Source organism: Parasteatoda tepidariorum, chromosome 12 (genome assembly GCF_982258835.1).
Source record: "Parasteatoda tepidariorum strain Cologne lab strain chromosome 12, Ptep-v5.0, whole genome shotgun sequence".
Classification (NCBI taxonomy): domain Eukaryota; kingdom Metazoa; phylum Arthropoda; class Arachnida; order Araneae; family Theridiidae; genus Parasteatoda; species Parasteatoda tepidariorum.
The window spans coordinates 44,932,601-44,950,230 of NC_141766.1; the positions used below are offsets into that span (position 1 = coordinate 44,932,601).

General features: G+C 29.7%; 1 protein-coding gene across 1 annotated transcript in view; it reads right to left on the bottom strand.

The window, feature by feature from the left end:
- Window positions 1-17,630, bottom strand: part of LOC107450569 (small conductance calcium-activated potassium channel protein 1-like) — a 657,806-nt gene that overhangs the window by 73,458 nt on the left and 566,718 nt on the right. Inside the window, exon 8 of the mRNA XM_071188289.2 lies at window positions 7,639-8,060. Within this exon, the coding sequence (XP_071044390.1) occupies window positions 7,639-8,060 (422 nt within the window). The remainder of the gene's footprint in view (window positions 1-7,638; window positions 8,061-17,630) is intronic.

Here is a 17,630-nt window from a genome sequence, read left to right on the forward strand (position 1 = left end):
CTAGATTTATTGGTCCTTAAAAAAAAAAAAAAAAAAACAAGAAAAAAGAAAGCAAGGTAATGCGAGGAAACAAAAATAGATACATTTTTTTCATCTATACAGAGTTATTGTGGAAGCATGCATTTAAAATTACGATCTGTGGATGAAGGAATGGATGTATGAATAAATCCACCCTATAAACGGGTGTGACGTATGGGTGCGGCAGAAGTCGAATTCTTGGCCATAGATGGCGCCACTGGAAAACAAGAACAATCGGCCTATGGCCTTAATGGCCTATGACAGCAACAGTAATTTTCTCCCAAACGAAGCTTAAACATATACACATTTGTTTCAAAATTTTTTACCCTTTGACGCACATGGGACACTAGTATCCTTTTCATAATTTTATTTCTGGTGCTCCAATTACAAGCAAAAATATATATTAGTACATTTTAATTATAAAAGATAGTATAATAGTTACTGAAATATCTGTTAGATTATCGAATTATTTGTTTTAAAATCTAAAATCCCCAAAAAAAGTAGTTAAAATTTTTTTTCTCCATTCCTATTGAAAAATTTATTAATAATTGAAATTAAAGAATAAATTAAGGAAATTTCAATGATGAATAGCTGTTTCTCTTCAATATAAATAACTGCAAATAACTTTGAATTTAAAAAAAACACCGGTGTTTTATACTCTATTTCCTAATCATGAATTATTAAAATGCAAAATGTAATATTTCCCCTTATTTTGATATTAATTAGTGCAAAATAATGAAAAAAATATGAAGAATATGTTTAATAAAAATTCAGCATGAAATGGTTAAGATAGAAATAAAACAAAAACTGCATCCAATTCTGATGATTCACTATCGGAAAAGCTGGAAACAAGAAAATCAAAGTTCATTTGTTTTTAAAAGAAAATCTATGGCGTTTTTCCAATTATTACCTTTCGCTGTTTCCTCTGTTCAAGAGATTTTATGTAATCTTTTTAAAGTACACTCTACGCTTCTTATGAAAATTTTGCAAATTGTTGAAAAGAAGAAAAGCCACAATTTTGTAAAAGGAGAAATTATTTGTGATCTTATTTATAAATAGTAATAAAAAAATTACTCCATAACTGAATACTTTAGGGATATTAAGAAGTCTCGCCTAGTTGAAGATATTTTTTCCTGCAAATATTTAAGCTTCTTGTTTGTTTTAAAGATCAAACCATTCTTTTTAGTAGTATGGCATATAAGATAGCACTCAGTCTGTTGCTTTTCTATTTTCTTTGGCAAAACAGATAGTAAAAAATCCTCAAAAGAGAAACATTAATATTTTAAAAACTATTTGACATGCGTTAGCATTTACCATTTCACGATAAAAATATTTTACTTCCTTCTTTGCAATATTAAATGACACATCATAAAATGAATAGTGTGTTAGTAACTAGACCTGAGAAATTTCTTAAATTTAAGTGACTTTCTCGGAATGACGTATGTCAGCCATGAAACAAATACTCAGATGTAAAAAAAAGAAACCACATGAAAAAAAAATTTTTTGAAACCAAAAGCAACAAAGAATAGATTTTTGAATGAGACATGTTAAAGTTGAGAGCGAAGACATTAAGGGAAATGGATTTGTTTACCTTCATGTATAGAGTATACTCTTTTATGTTCGCGTTTTTTTATTTTTTGTTAAAAGAACGCTTGTGTTAAAAGCAACAACGTTAAATAAATCTTTTCTCATTCTTATTTCACAGGTTTTTGTCTTACATCATATTTCTAAAGTAGCATGCAAAATGAAATATTTAATATTATAGTTTTTATGTCATTGAAAATAAAATAATACAGAGAAAAGGTATACTATTTCCAAGAACATTTTTTAAATTTAATTTAGGTTTTTGTAGTTTTTCCTTTGGTGTTAACTGTAACTTTCGAGACTTATTTAAAAATTATAACAGTTGCTCTTATGATTGTCAGGTTTTTATTAAATTGATTAAAAAATCTTCTTTTAGAACTTCTCTGAAGCATAATTTGAACTTTTATTGAAATAAGATTTCTTTTACTTAGCTTCAGTCATATCTTAAAATTACCAAATTAAATATCTATTTAAAAAATAAAATATTGTCGGCAGGTATGTACTTAATTTACGTCGCACTAGAGCTGCACATTGGGCTATTGGCGACGGTCGGGGATGATCCGAAGTCATACCCTCACAATTTTGATTTTCTGCAGAGGGGATGAACTCGAACAGAGCAGTTTAATGAGGACCAATACCGCTCTCCATCGGTCTTAACGATTGCAATCATCAGAGCGATAACAATTACAACGATCATAATTACAATTACGATTTCGATTGCAATTACAATTATCGTGAAAAGTTATAAAAAGCTACGATTATCTATATAAAACAATTATATTTGTTCCTAATCTTGATTACTAGTTATTAAATATATTTTACTTAACTAAAAAATATAGGGGTGTAAATTTTATTATCAAAATTTATCAAAAGAAAAAATTACAATACAGTTAACTAAAAATGTGTATAAGTCAATTTGTAGCTCCTCGAATTTTGCGCCTCTAGTAGATTTTATGCTCCTAATTAGAGTATCATAAGACTAATGAAAATATTATATGATGCAATTAATTCTGGAACGCGGATATATGAAAATAAAAATGCTAACTAAGACCTTTGGTTTTAAATCTAGTTGGATCTATGTTGGATACACCATATTAACCCATAATTCATTCAATAATCGAAAGTTATATGCTTATTCTTAAATCACTATCTTAGCATTCAACTTGTAGCTTGTACTTGTACAAACATAATCTCTTCAAACTTTTTGACCCTAGTAGATGCCATCTGTCTAATTATAGTATCATAAGACTAATGAAAAGATTATATGGTGCAATTAATTCTGGAACGCGGATATATGAAAATAAAAATGCTAATTAAGACCTTTGGTTTTAAATCTAGTTGGATCTATGTTGGATATACGAAATTTACCCATAATTCATTCAATAATCGAAAGTTATATGCTTATTCTTAAATCACTATCTTAGCATTCAACTTGTAGCTTGTACTTGTTCAAACATAATCTCTTAAAACTTTTTGATCCTAGTAGATGCCATCTGTCTAATTATAGTATCATAAGACTAATGAAAATATTATATGGTGCAATTAATTCTGGAACGCGGATATATGAAAATAAAAATGCTAATTAAGACCTTTGGTTTTAAATCTAGTTGGATCTATGTTGGATATACGAAATTAACCCATAATTCATTCAATAATTGAAAGTTCTATGCTTATTCTTAAATCTCTATCTTAGCATTCAACTTGTAGCTTGTACTTGCACAAACATAATCTTTGCAAACTTTTGGACCCTAATAGATGCCATCTGTCTAATTATAGTATCATAAGACTAATGAAAATATTATATGATGTAGTTAATTCTGTAACGCAGATATATGAAAATAAAAATGCTAATTAAGACCTCTGGTTTTAAATCCAGTACGTTGGATACACAAAATTAACACTTAATTTAACCAATATTCCAAAGTTCTATGTTAGTTTTCAACTACTTTAAAAATTCGCAGATGTGTTTACCAAAACAACCAACTACGAATCTCTGCAGGATGTTAAGTGTTCCTGACTTTTTTTCTATTTTTGTTTTACGAACTGTATTTTTTATTTATTTCTGTGATTATTGCCTGGCGACTTGCACAGCACGTCGTTTTCGGTTTTGTGACAAAAGCATCTTGACGTTCGTGGCACGTCTTTTCTAAGCAATTGATTAACCTCTTAAAGCAATTTTGATAAAATGTAGCTCCTACTCATATCTATTTTTTACTTTCTAAAAATAGTAATAAAAACGTATACAATAAAAAATAAACGAATTGATCACTTTAATTGAATGAATCAACAACTTACTTAACAAATCACCTTGACAAAAATTGCTAATTTTATTTATGTAAAAGTTAAAATATTTGACACTGAAAATCATAATCTTAATAAATTTTTTCTCATTAAGATGTTTTAAAAAGTTGTGAACGCAACACATATTAAGTGTCATTATTAATGTTTTGGAAATATAGAGTATTTTATTAACACAAAAATGTTTCTTAAGAAGTTGTGCTTGAAACATATCGTAAGAGGTCTAATGGACAGTTTTTAATCTTCACTTTTATAAATAGTATTATGCTTCACAAAACTTTTATTTGAGTTTGTGTTCACGTCTTGAAAATTAATAATAATAAAGGTAAATTATTTTGCTAATTATGGCTTGGCTGAAATGCATTTGTGAACGAATTGTTTATTTAAACATTAATGTCAAAAAATAAGTAAATTGTTTTAAAATGCTCACTGAATATATATATATATATATATATATATAATTCATAAACATTTATGTTACCATATGTTACGCTTCCTAATTTCTGAAAACGAATTAACAAACAATACAAAAATGAGTATTGCGATAGTGTAAAAAATGAAATATGTGATAAGATAACAATGAATAACTATTTGGGCATAAATACTGTGATACATTTTCAAGCAGTAACTTTATATAGAAAATAACCTTCAAATTACCTCAAAACATGCAATCACAAATAGTTATATATTCCAATCATTGCAGTAATAGGAAACCAATGTCAAAATTTAAAAATGTTGGGAATGAAGTTTTTTAAAATTCTATTTTATAATTAGTTAGATGAAAGTGAGTTCCTGTTCCTAATTTCAAAATTTATCTTTGCTCTTGCTGATAAAACCGCATATTTCGATTTTAGCAAATTCCTTCTCAAAATGTTGACATTGGTTGTTCTTGTATTGATACACTTATACATTGACAAACATTTATTATATATAAAATACAAGGTAATTTAAAATAAATATATAGCGAGTACAAACAGCTATAACTATTAAAGAAAAATAATTTATCTATTATCGACATAGAAGGTAGATGGAACTTCAAAATTTCTTTACGTAGGGTGCATGCGCAGTTATGCGGAATTCTGCGCATGCTCGAGTTCATACATGAAAATGGCGAATCCCGTGCAGAAAGCATTCTGCAAGTTAAAATTTAATAATTGTCATACGTTACCACCGTGCTGACAGGATTTCTTCAGCTTTACAATAAAGAACCTGCATATGGGAATCCTTCCCATGCCCATAACATTTTTTTATAACCGTCGTTGAACAGCCGACCCAATTTTGGATTTACGATTACTAATGCTCAACTTCGTAGCCTTGTAATTGTGAACCAATCCAGGAGACAATTAAACTTCTGGATCAGTACCCCCAAAGGTATGATTTATGATGGGAACATGGAGGACTTTGCGACTCCACAGATCTAACGTGCACAGTCACCATTTACTATGTGGGGAGTTTTCAACCGGCGGGGATTGAACCCACGACTACTTGGACATGGGCCCCGTTCCCCACCAACCAGGAAGAACTCAAAGAACGCATTTGCAATGCGTTCTTTGAGTTCTTTGTGCGTCGGTGACTGCACAAATGCTTCAGAATGTTTGGCATGAAATGAACTACCGTCTAGATGTTGTCCATGTGACCACGGGAAGTCACATAGAAAATATGTGACGGATGTATTCAAAATTTTGCAGTTCCTTCTATATTCTGTGTAAATTTCATCGATAAATTCTATTTCATTAGATAGTTATAGCTGTATATATTATTACCCTGTATTTATAGCTGTATATATTATTACCCTGTATCTATAGCTAAATCACTCTAATTTCTTGTCTGAAAATATTGCTATTTAGAAAAAAAACAAGAATTTTACCAAAGCATGAAACAGTTTTACAAAAGTTTAACAACTTAAATATTTTATTTCAAAAGTGCAAAGAACATGCAACTAATATTTCTAGATATGTATATAGTGCCGATAAAAAATATATAACCTTATGAAATAAAAGAAAAGAAAAGGAATAAGTCTTTTCAAAAGATATATTACCTATAAAAGAAGATATAGAAAAGTTCAATGCATCCAATATATACGTTCTTCAGTAAATAATTTCACATTGAGTCAACTGACAGATGAAATCAGTTTTGAAGTTCTGAGTTGGGCTACGATCTGAAAATTTTTCTACTTACGTTTTAGTCACAATGAAGTGAATAGGACCCTCTGAATAAATAAAATAATAAAACTGATACAAACCTTTATTTAAAAGGATTCGATGTATAAATCTCTTATTAGTTTTTCTATAACGCTTACCCTGAGGCATGTTCCTATTCCCTTTTTTGAACTAAATTGTTAGGCCAATTGTAAAAAAGTATAAAAAGAACAAATTATATAGGAAAAAATAAAAACAGATAAAACTAAAAATAGCTACAAATTAAAATAAAAAAAAATTAAAATAGGAAAAAAATAAAAATTAGATAAAAATCAAAAATAGATAAAAATCAAAAATAGATAAAAATAAAATAAGATAAAAATAAAAGAAAGATAAAAATAAAACATCGTTGATTTACAATTTTAATAGCATTAATAAAAGCGAAGTTTAAAATATTAAATTAAATAAGTTATTCAATTAACAGAATAAAGCCGAGTTCATTTTAAGCTTAAAAAACTTTATTAAAGTTATTTACTAAAATCTGCGTTTAGCCTAATAACTTTCGAAGGAATTTCACTAAAGTTACAAAAGGGATATCTATGTATAGTTAAGTGGTTAGGTATCACTCGATAAGGCATCCTACAGCACCATTTGGTAAAAAACTGAGGAATTAGTGTTCTTATCTTGAAAACGGTACAAGATAGCAAAGAAAAAATGAATTACAAAGCTCTAGGGAATCTCCTGTTTTTATCGAATGGACATTTAGAAGACATTAATACAAAGGAAAAAACAATTAAAAGTCGTATTTGCTTGCTCGATATCTCCTATACTGTGTTGTGACAAACAAACTTAGAAAACAAAAACTGCTAGTTATCACAAGATAAGCTTTGTGCAAACAAACAAATAAAGGAAATTAGTGCAAAAAAAAAAAAAAATTAGAGTATCTTATGAAAACTAGTTGTTTGTTTCTTTCTACAATTGTTTTGTCTCCGCAGCAGTTAGAAAATATCAGAAAAAAGATGCATTTTTGCTTTTTTAGCCATAAGTTTTCTTATTATACTAAATTGATGATGCTCTAATCCACTCTTTTCCCTATCTTGCTACGTTTTCCAGTCATAAATACCAGTTCCACTGTTTTTCGCGAGGTGGCGCTGTAAGAAGATTTCTAATGTTTTCGAAAACCTCATGTTAAATGAAATTTGTCATGTCTGAAATTTCAAGATATAACTTTTAAATATTAAACAACTTTTAAAACATGAGTACGTCAAGTAATAGTTTAAATTGCCAAATACAAAATTGCCAAAACTACAAAAATATTATAATTGCCAAAACTACAAAAAAAAAAATGCTATATCGAACGCTATAATTTAGAGAAACCATGAGCTTCAAATTTGGTAAAAAAAAATTAGCAGAAAGTTATGGCTTCCAGTGAAATTTTGACGGATATTTTACCAATAAAAATTTTAAACAATGTTTTTAAAAACAATCTTGATAGTCATCTGTAATCATGCTAAAGATGTAAAGAATAACTTTTTGTGCAAGAAGTAAAAAGGAGTAATTTAATTAAGAAGGAGCAATTGAAGTAAGGAAGAGTGCTTACCTTTCACATAATCTTAAAGTCCATGAAGCTATGATCCATAAGGAGACCATGAAGACTAAGAGGACAGTTCCAGGACATATGGTCATCAGTGTCTTGAGGACAAACCTAGTGTTGAAATTGATTCTGTTTAGGGCTCCAATACTTCTAGATGAGGCATCTGTAAAAAGTTTACTGTGCAGGAGCATCACCCTGCAAATGAGATACAGGCGTAGGAACATGGGTAAGGACAGAGTGACATCAATAGGCACCTTTCTGGATTCGATTATGCCGTTCTGATTGGCCAGTTTCGTGGTCCACGTGAAGTAGTATTCCCCAGGAATGGGATGGACGGCGCAGATGGCCAACTCCAGAAAAATAAGCGATATTCTGTGAGGAGTCATGGCAATCCTCCAATCATCGGCACAGTTGTCTATCATAAACAGCTAGAAAATGAAATAACAGAATTCTTAAGTTGAAAAATACTTACAAAGGGGCTATGTGACTAATATACAAGCTTACAAGCATTAAATATACTCTTTCTTATTGTAAGAGAAGAGCCGCGATGGCTCAGGGGATAGAGTGTTCGCCTTCCAATGAGGCGAACCGGGTTCGAATCCCAGTCGATACGAATTCCGCATCCGGCTTGCACCGACCACAGTGCTGACATGAAATATCCTCAGTGGAAGACGGATTATGGGTTAGAGTCTCCTTGCCTTCAGGCTAACCGTGGGTGGTTCTTGTGGTCTTCCTCTCCATGTAACGCAAATGCGGGTTAGCTTCATCTAAAATGTCCTCCACGAAGGCAAATTTCTCCCAATACTGGATCCAGGAGTTCCCTTGTCTTCCGGATTGGGTTCAAAATTACAAGCCTACGGAGTTGAACATTAGTAGTCGTATACCAATCGACTGTTTGGGTCGACTGTTCAACGACGGTTATAAAATAAAAATGTAAGAGAAGAAAATTATATGAAGAAATACGTTGGGAATAATCTAGTTTTTGTCTTACTAATCCTGATTTTACTATGGCACCGTTTTATTTTATTTTTCTTATTTACCCGCTTTCTTAAAGATAATATTTGACATTCGTTTTTCTCCATCATGTCAAATTGCAAGAGAGGAAAATTATATGAATAAATAAGTTTATAAAAAATCCAGTTTTTGCTTTACTAATTCTGGTTTTTTAATATTGCACAGTTTTGTTGTATTTTTATTAAATACACGTTTTCTTAAAGATAATATTTAACATTCGTTTTTCTTCATCATGCCAAATTGTAAGAGAAGAAAATTAAATGAAGTACATTGAGAAAAATCTAGTTTTTGTTTTACTAATTCTGATATTTTACTATTGCACGGTATATTGTATTTTTTATTTTATTAAATACACGCTTTCGCAAAAATAATATTTGACATTCTTTTTCTTCCATCATGTCAAATTGTAAGAGAGAAAAAGTACATGAAGAGATATTTAATGTTGAAATTATTTCTTTACTTAAATGGTGTATTGGTAAAAGGGTGTATTTATTGTACAAATAGAGTTTTTGACTACTTTGAAAAAAGCAATTAAACCCTTTCGCGTCATAAAGAACATAAATTTTAATTTAGAAGGTGAATCTCAACAAGAAGTATTTAATGAACAATATTTCTACTTTATTATTTTTAGTTGAAATAATATTTAAATATGCGTTGTTATTTAGTAAAAAAAATGCTAAATATTAATGTTATAATAAGTTATTATCCATGCGTGAATAGAAAAGTATTATAAATTTTTATTTTAATAAAAGACTTAATGCTATTTTTGTGTCATTTCTATATAATTCATTATTGTGATAAAACTATACGAAAACTACAATAATTTAATAAAAGCCGCATTTATTGTGGTATCAAATTACGCGGCTTTCTTTATCACTGCCCAATTTAAATGTGGATTTTCATGGTAAAAAGGTTCCCTTAATGGTTCGTGGTAAAAAGGCTTTGCTGTAGATTTTTTCCATGAACAACAATGGCAAGAATACAAAACAATTCCTTGGAAAAAAGGTCTCTTATCAAAAAAATAAATCTCTACGCATTTGTTGTTATTTAAGTATCTGGAATAAATTTTTTTCCTGGAAACCTGACATTATTTTTCATGTTGGGATACAAAATTTAAAGCAAACAATTAAATTCAAAACTAAGCGTAATAAGAATACATGTTTTCTTCCGAATTCGGCAAAAACAGTGGATTCTACAAATTAGCTTAACTCCATGGTAACTTAAGATCTTCGTAATAAGAATATCGTTTTCTTCGAAATTCGGCAAAAACAGTGGTTTCTACCAATTTGCTTAACTACATGGTAACTTAAAGACCTTCGCTAACAAAATGGATTATTCCGATTCTTGAAAATCTGGCTGTACTAACGATTCTTGAAACTTTGACTGATGGAAGAAAACATTGACAGTAGATATGTATTTATTTAGTTGCTCATTAAAAAGGTTGTTATTTTAACGAGAAATAAATAAATAAAAATGGACAAAACAAAATGATTTCTGTTTTTAGAGATGCACATTGTAAGCAATTGTTTGAGCCATTATTTTTTACTTGGAAGTTTACAAATTTTAAGCAAATAATCGTGGGTAAAGATAATTATAATAAAATTTTTATCTTTTATGTCAATTTTTATCTTTTTTAGATTAATAAAATTTATATATATATACTATAAGCTAATGTAAACTAATATACATTTTAATAGAGGGCGTTGTTTTCACTTGTTTCAAGCGTTTCCTTTTCATTTGGTTTGCTTTCGTCAGCTTAGAATTAAAAAGTTTTTGTATTCTTTTAGTACTAATATAAACTATTTTTATCAGTATATTTGTAGGTGGAGTGGGTGTTGTTTGATATATTTAAATGACCACTACTTAGTTCGAAATAAAAATTATATAGTTACACTTTGAACTAACATTCATTAGATGTATTAAAATTAATGTGAAAGTCTCTTAAATTAGTCATGCCAACATTTAAGCTACCGCTTTTTATTTTTTTCCATCCTGATTAAAATTCTGTACGATTGCATTGATGACTCCCCATCCCGAAGAGGTTAATGAAAGATTTTTATGAAAATACTTCATTAGTTGCCTTTCTTCATGTATTATTAAATAAATAGTTGGCAAAACACGTATTAGTAAAAGATATAGCATTAAATTTTTTATTATGCATTATTCAAATAATAGTTAATAAAATATGTATTATTATATGATGTAATATTAAATCAATATTAATAATATATTTTTAATAACTATTAAAAAAAGATACTATTTTCTTTATTATGGCAACTCAAAAGTATTGACTCAAATTTAAAAAAAGAAATAATTAAGCGAACAAAATCCCTTTTCCGCTGAAGTTTAATTTCAACATAAAAAAGAGAAAAACTCTTCAATGTTAAAGAAACACAATGTTTAGAAGATAATAGTGCAAAACTTTCAAAGATAAGCTTGGATTTTCGCTCAAAAGCATTCGTTTACTCCTAATTCTTTTCACCGAAAAAAGATATTAGGTGATTCAACAATCATTGGAATTAAAGAGTGTTTTTTCGAATCAAAAGCGGAAAGGGGGATAAAAGTGAAACTGACCTTTAATCTTTACCGGAGAATAAAATCGAAATAAAAGTCTCCTTATCGAGAAAGTTTAGTTCAAAAGTTATTTTTAGCTGTTTAAAGTCTAAGTTGATTAAAATGCTTTGGTGGAAGTCCGGAAGCCATTTAGAGAACGACAAAAAAAGTCAAGTTGAAAATTATTTGTTTTAAGCTGTTACGTGTAGTGCATTAAGGACTGTTTGATTTGATGCATTAAACAACATAAACATTTTAAAAGACAAACGTTGTTTTTTTAAGATAGACACTAATGCGTCCTTCTTTTAATGAGCCTCTGTTTTACCTATACTACAGACCAGGGGAAAAAGAAACCCAACAATCACCTGAAACTTTTACAAATCGGAATGACTTTTTTCATTAGAGAGATTTAACGCTTTCCCGTTTCATCAGTAAAATGAAGGTTGGTCGTTTTTAGGGGTCAAATTCATTGCCTTCAAAAATATGGAAGGTACATGATTATTCGCAAGCTATTTTTATTTTACACAGTGTCGTTTTCTTGGTTCAGAAATGTCACTTGTGTTGGCGCCATGAAAACCGTATAGATAAATAAAATTTGGCGTCAGTAAAAATGACCTTTACTGTTTAAATTGTGTATGAAAACAAATTTACCAATTGTGATTGATAGAACCATTGTAAATAAATAAACAATTATGTTTTTTGTTTAAGTTTGCCTTTAATTTTACATACAAAAAATTAGTTAACTTTTAAAAGTGAGAAGTTTGTTTGTTTGCGATGCTAAGTTTTTCCTAAAATAAACTTTTTTTTAAATTTAACTTTCAACTCTGAAAATAAATCATTGATATGATCGTCGTTAGTGCACTCTGACTGCATCACGAGGTTTTAATTCTCTTTCAGAGATCTTCAAAAAGAACTCCCTAAATAAGAGACACTCCCAAATATTTTCAATACATTTTAACTGTTTTGTTAATATTTTTTAATTACTCATCTGTTTTGTTAATATTTCTTATTTGATCTTTTCCACATTTGGTGCAGATATTTGCTCGGTAACTGGTGGAGATTTGATGGTCTCTCCCAAAGGGTTTCTTCAATACAAAGTCTATAATAAAATTTCCGTGCCTTCTAAAAGTGGTCGTTAATAGAGGAGGTCGCTACCCAGAGGTGGTCATTTCAGGAGGTTAACTTTGCTAGTTAAATCCAAAAACTCCATGTAACAGCATATACTCATTTTTGAGCATAGTTTCAAAACTGATGAGGCAGGAGAAATGAGAGAGATGTAGGGGAGAGTCGGGTAGCCCCGCCCAGCGGGTACCCCCGCCCACTGTCAATTTCATATGTATAGAATATTTTTTCAAGTTAATGGGCCATCGGACATTAATTGTTACATTAAAAAAAGATTGTTTTCAAAGTTTCAAGTATTTATGCAGCTGGTAACATGGTAAACAATAGTTTTGAAGATATGTTGAATACAGTAGTCATGAAATTATGAAAAATTGGTTGAATGTTTCGATTCAACTTCATTTCAATACTAAAAAAATAATTTTTTCTATACATACAGCATTAAAGTATGTAGTCTTAAGTTTAATTTGCACAAAGAAAGAAGCTTGTATGTAAAAAATTGTTCGAGTAATTACAAATATACAAAAAAGTTGGATTTCGGGTAGTCCAGCTCACATGAATGTCGGGTATCACCGCCCAATTTTATTTCGTCGATAAATGTACGGTTGCAAAGATTATTATTTTATTGCCTCAAATTTGAATGTTATATGCATTTTTAACGACAAATATATGTTTTAATATTATATGAAACATACATTTATATACTAAGAATGAAAAATTAAATATTTTTAAAATGTAATTGATATATCCAAATTAAATTTAATATCAAGAAATCATAAATATTATGATAAGCTATTTGCTTACTTATTTATTTTCGTTTATTTGTGAACGAATCAATCTACAAAAGCATTTGAATGCAATCAAAATACAAAGTGAATTTGTAATTTTATAAGAAGTATTTTATATTAAGTTTATAAGAAGAGATCAACCAAATAAGTTTATATTGAAAAACAACTATTGTTATTAATTATTGTTACTTAAAATAAATTATTTTCGTTAAATATTTAACATAAATATATATTAATATTATAATATATTACTATACATTAATAATGATAAAAAGTATGACATTTGTTGTTATTAAATGATAGAATTCACTAAAAGTATATAAATATGTAATAAATAAAATAATTTTGTGACAAAAATGATAAATGAGGTTTATCTATTGTCAATACATTGGTCATTCTCATTTGCACCTGAAAAAATAGCCAAAAAACACAATTTTTGTAACTGGGCGGGGCTATCCGACACATTTTGAGAAGAGCTGAAAAACATGTTTTTTTAAATTTCCATTTTTTTAAGTTTAACTATTCTTTTTTTGGTTTATTCTTTTTGCATTATTTAATTGGATGATAAAACAATAGAAACATACAAAAATTTTGATTATTACTCAGTATTATACAGAAATATAAGCAATACTCCTTAAGTGAGCGGGGCTACCCGACTCTCCCCTACATTGGATGTCTGCTGGATTCGAATCAAGGACCTCTGGGTTCATGGCAGGCTGCTACAACCATCACAGTTGTACACCTCAGTTTGGGGAGAGTTAGGGAAATTTATATAGCCTACACAATGGCATATCATAGCATACAAATTTCCAATTTCAGTGGTACAAAAGATTGCAATTTGGAAAGTATGCTGCCAATAGCTTAGTCAAGATCGGTAATTTCAATTTCACTTTTGTCTTATTTCGCTATATCTTAAAAACTTTCAAGCGAATGGAATGTTTTTCATGATGTGTTATTGCGGAGGTCACTATATAAAGCTTCCTCACTCTCCCTGGACTGGGGTGTACAACTATGGTGGTTAGAGCATACTACTATACGAACCCGGAGATCCTTGGTTCGTTCATCTCTCACACAAACATCTCTCACATACATTTCTCTAACCGCATGCATTTTGCACAAAAATCAGTACATCTGTTTCAATTTCGGATATATGGGGTTTTTAAATTTGACTATATTTGTTTCGAAGCTATTTTGACACATTTTTGTTCAATTTTTGAGAAAAACTCTCTTTTACATCTTGCATGCGCTTATTTTTTTATAGAACGTTCAAAACGCTCTTTCGTTTGCTCTGAATTTCCTATACTATCTTCAATCATTTCTTAAGTTTTGCATAACCAACTGTGTGCGATAATTCCACAGTTTTCAGATAGATGGCTCTGCACTCGGCTATCTAAGGTTACTAGAAAGCTAACTTACAACTTCAGATAGATGTAATCTAAATATTAAAAAATAAAGCATGAAACTTCATATTATATTTCAATTTTTATTCAATTTAGAACACAAAACTCGGAAATGGATTTAATTCTCATAAATAACATTTTCGAATTTATTATGCAAATTAAAAAAAAGAATACTTTGAGATGATATAAGTTATTTTTAACTCATGTAAATGAAAAAGAACGCTATTAGGCGTTCGCTAGCCTTAAACAATTTAAGAAAAAAAATTAGAGTAACTTCCATATACATCAAACGCCTAAAACAAATAAACTTTCTTTCTTTCATTCATTTTTTTTCCGATTCGCTACAAATCGTAAACTCTGATGCAATTACTTTATCATGCAAAAGGTATATTTCAACTGATTTAATGTTAGAAAGTTCCGAGTAAATAAAATTTCAATCGAAAGAGTAATTTGAAATGTCTCTTCATTATTTTATTTTATTTATATATATTTTTTTCAGTTTCTGCAAATGTGAAATACGTTGGTTGATCAAAAAGTTCGTAATCGATTTCAATTAACTGTAGCAATTCAATGTTATCAAGATTTGTAAAGTCATCAAACGGCTGAAACGATGGAATGTTTCGTGATTTTCCATTACTCTTCTAAATATAAATCGAGGCATAAATGATAGAACTAACGAAGAAAAAAAAATAATTTTCGCTTCCAAAATAATTAAAAACATATAAAATTACTAATCTATTCGCATAATGTATATTTTCGGATTATTTGCATGAAGCATGCATCGTTTATACTATTTAGCAATAACTGAAGAAAATAAAATGTTTTGATACTAAATATCGATATAATTAGTTTTTCGATAATTAAATATAGATAAAAAAAGCTATTTCGTGCTATATAACCAAGAACTTAATCTTTGAGTAGTTTGTATACGTTACTAATGAAAGCTTAATTAATTAATAGTATCATACATTGTTATTGCTTTTCTTACATTAGTTTCTAGATCGTTGGTTTAGATACATAACTTTAGTAGTAGTAAATAATTAGTTCTTTGGCGAAGAACATTTTTAACAAGCTTTTCGTTTGCTTCAAAAACAAACAAAATATACGAGCATGAAATGTTATATATTAATGGTGTAATGATAAAGATGAGATTATAAAGAAATGATGTTATGTTCTATGTCAGTAGTTCCCAAAAGGTGTTCCTTGGAGTCTTGGGGTTCCATGGATAGGTGATAAGGGTTCTGTGAGTTTAAATTTTTTTCCAACAAGTTTTAAAACCTGTAACTTTGTATCAAATTAATAAACTTCTCGGTTATTTTTATGAAATTACTTATGAAAAAATATATGCATTTACAAATAATGTTTAAATGTATAAGTATCTATTCGCAAACTGTTTAAATTAAAATAACTGAATTCAAGAATAAAGAATTATATTTCTCTGAAAACCATTCACACACAGCTCTTTTTCTGACATCATAATTAAATAGATACACAATTCAGCTTATTTTATTCAATTTCAAATTATGCATTTGTCTAAGCTAAATCCAGAACTAGAAGCCACTCCAGACCTGTGAATTTAATGGGTTGACATTTAAACCTAATTCTAAGATTGTTATTCATAAAACAATATGAAAATTTGATTATTAACATCTTAAATATTTTCAAAACAATCTTACTTATGTTAGTATACCCACAGTTGCTAATGAACTTTACTTACAAAGTAGGGTTTCCGCTAAAACAAAGTTGATCATTTAGAGCTCCATAATCAAATGAAATTTGGAATCAGAGGTGTATATTATAAAATACTTATATGAACAGCTACGTTTTTGGCATTTCTCAGAGCTATTAAACATGCAATTTTACGTTTTCAGATGGCAGTTAAAAATGACGGTCGTCATATTGAACATATGTTGTTGAATTAAAATCTTTAATCTGTTGCGTATATTAAATGTGGAATTTATTCAAAATGCCTCTGGTGACGAAATTTTGAAATAGCTTTTATTCTTAGATCAAACAAATTCTCATTGTTTCCGAAAATCTCACACAAAATTTCATGTTTTTCTAAACATTAATTTCGGTTGTCGACAAACTTAAAGTAAGTTCTTTTACTATGGACACGCTGCACAAATCATTTTTTGACCAGTAAATTAACTCCATCTTTGTTCTGTGTGGTAGGCTGTGCCCCAATGATTGGCAGCTCAAATTCACTCTCCGGCCGAAAGCATCCGGACACCCACCTAAAGAAGTGGATATGGGAATGTTTTTCATGATTATACCTAGGCCACTTAGTTCCTGTGCTTGGAAGCATGATATCTGGGATGTGCGAGGGTGAGTCAAGTGAAAGTAAGCCAATGCTAATAAATGACAAACGGAGTACTTTATTTAAAAGAAGTTTCCGTGAGCATTTAGACATTTGTCCTGCTCCTTAATGAGTCCTGAAACTCCTTGGGTGCTATTTAAAAGTGTCTGTAACTGCATCATCGTTAGACTCGAATCTGATTCCCTTGAGTTATTATTTGAGGGTGACGACCTTTTCGATTGCCAGAGGGCTTTGCTGATCAAAATAGATAAATCCGGAGAAACCATCAACCGTTCCCAATATTGTGAAATATTGCATCCGCTACGTGTCATAATTAAGAACGAACGACAGTAAAAATTAACGTTAATTAATGTTCATCTTGCTACACGCCAATACGCGTCCCCACGTCGCTGATGTGGCTAAAGAAAAACAGGCAGGTTTCAAGTAGAAAACACTACAACTTCCTACCATACAAACCAGATTTGCCACCTTTGAACCAAAGAAAAAAACAGCTCAAGGAAATCAGATTCGTGTCCAACAATGATGTAAAAGAATTAAGCACAGACATTTTGAAGCAACAACCCAGGAAGTTTTAGTGACTCATTAGTGACTCACGTGACTCATTAGTGAGTAGGAGAAACGCTAATGGAGATTACTTTTAAATAAAGTACACTCTTTGTCATATACTAGCAATGACTAACCATCATCGCATGTAAACATTCTGGAAAATGCTGCTCTCCCAACTATTTGACAATATTTCGGTTAAGGTATATTTCTCTTCTAGCAGGAAAACTCTATTCACACATTGAGATTTGCTGCGCCAAT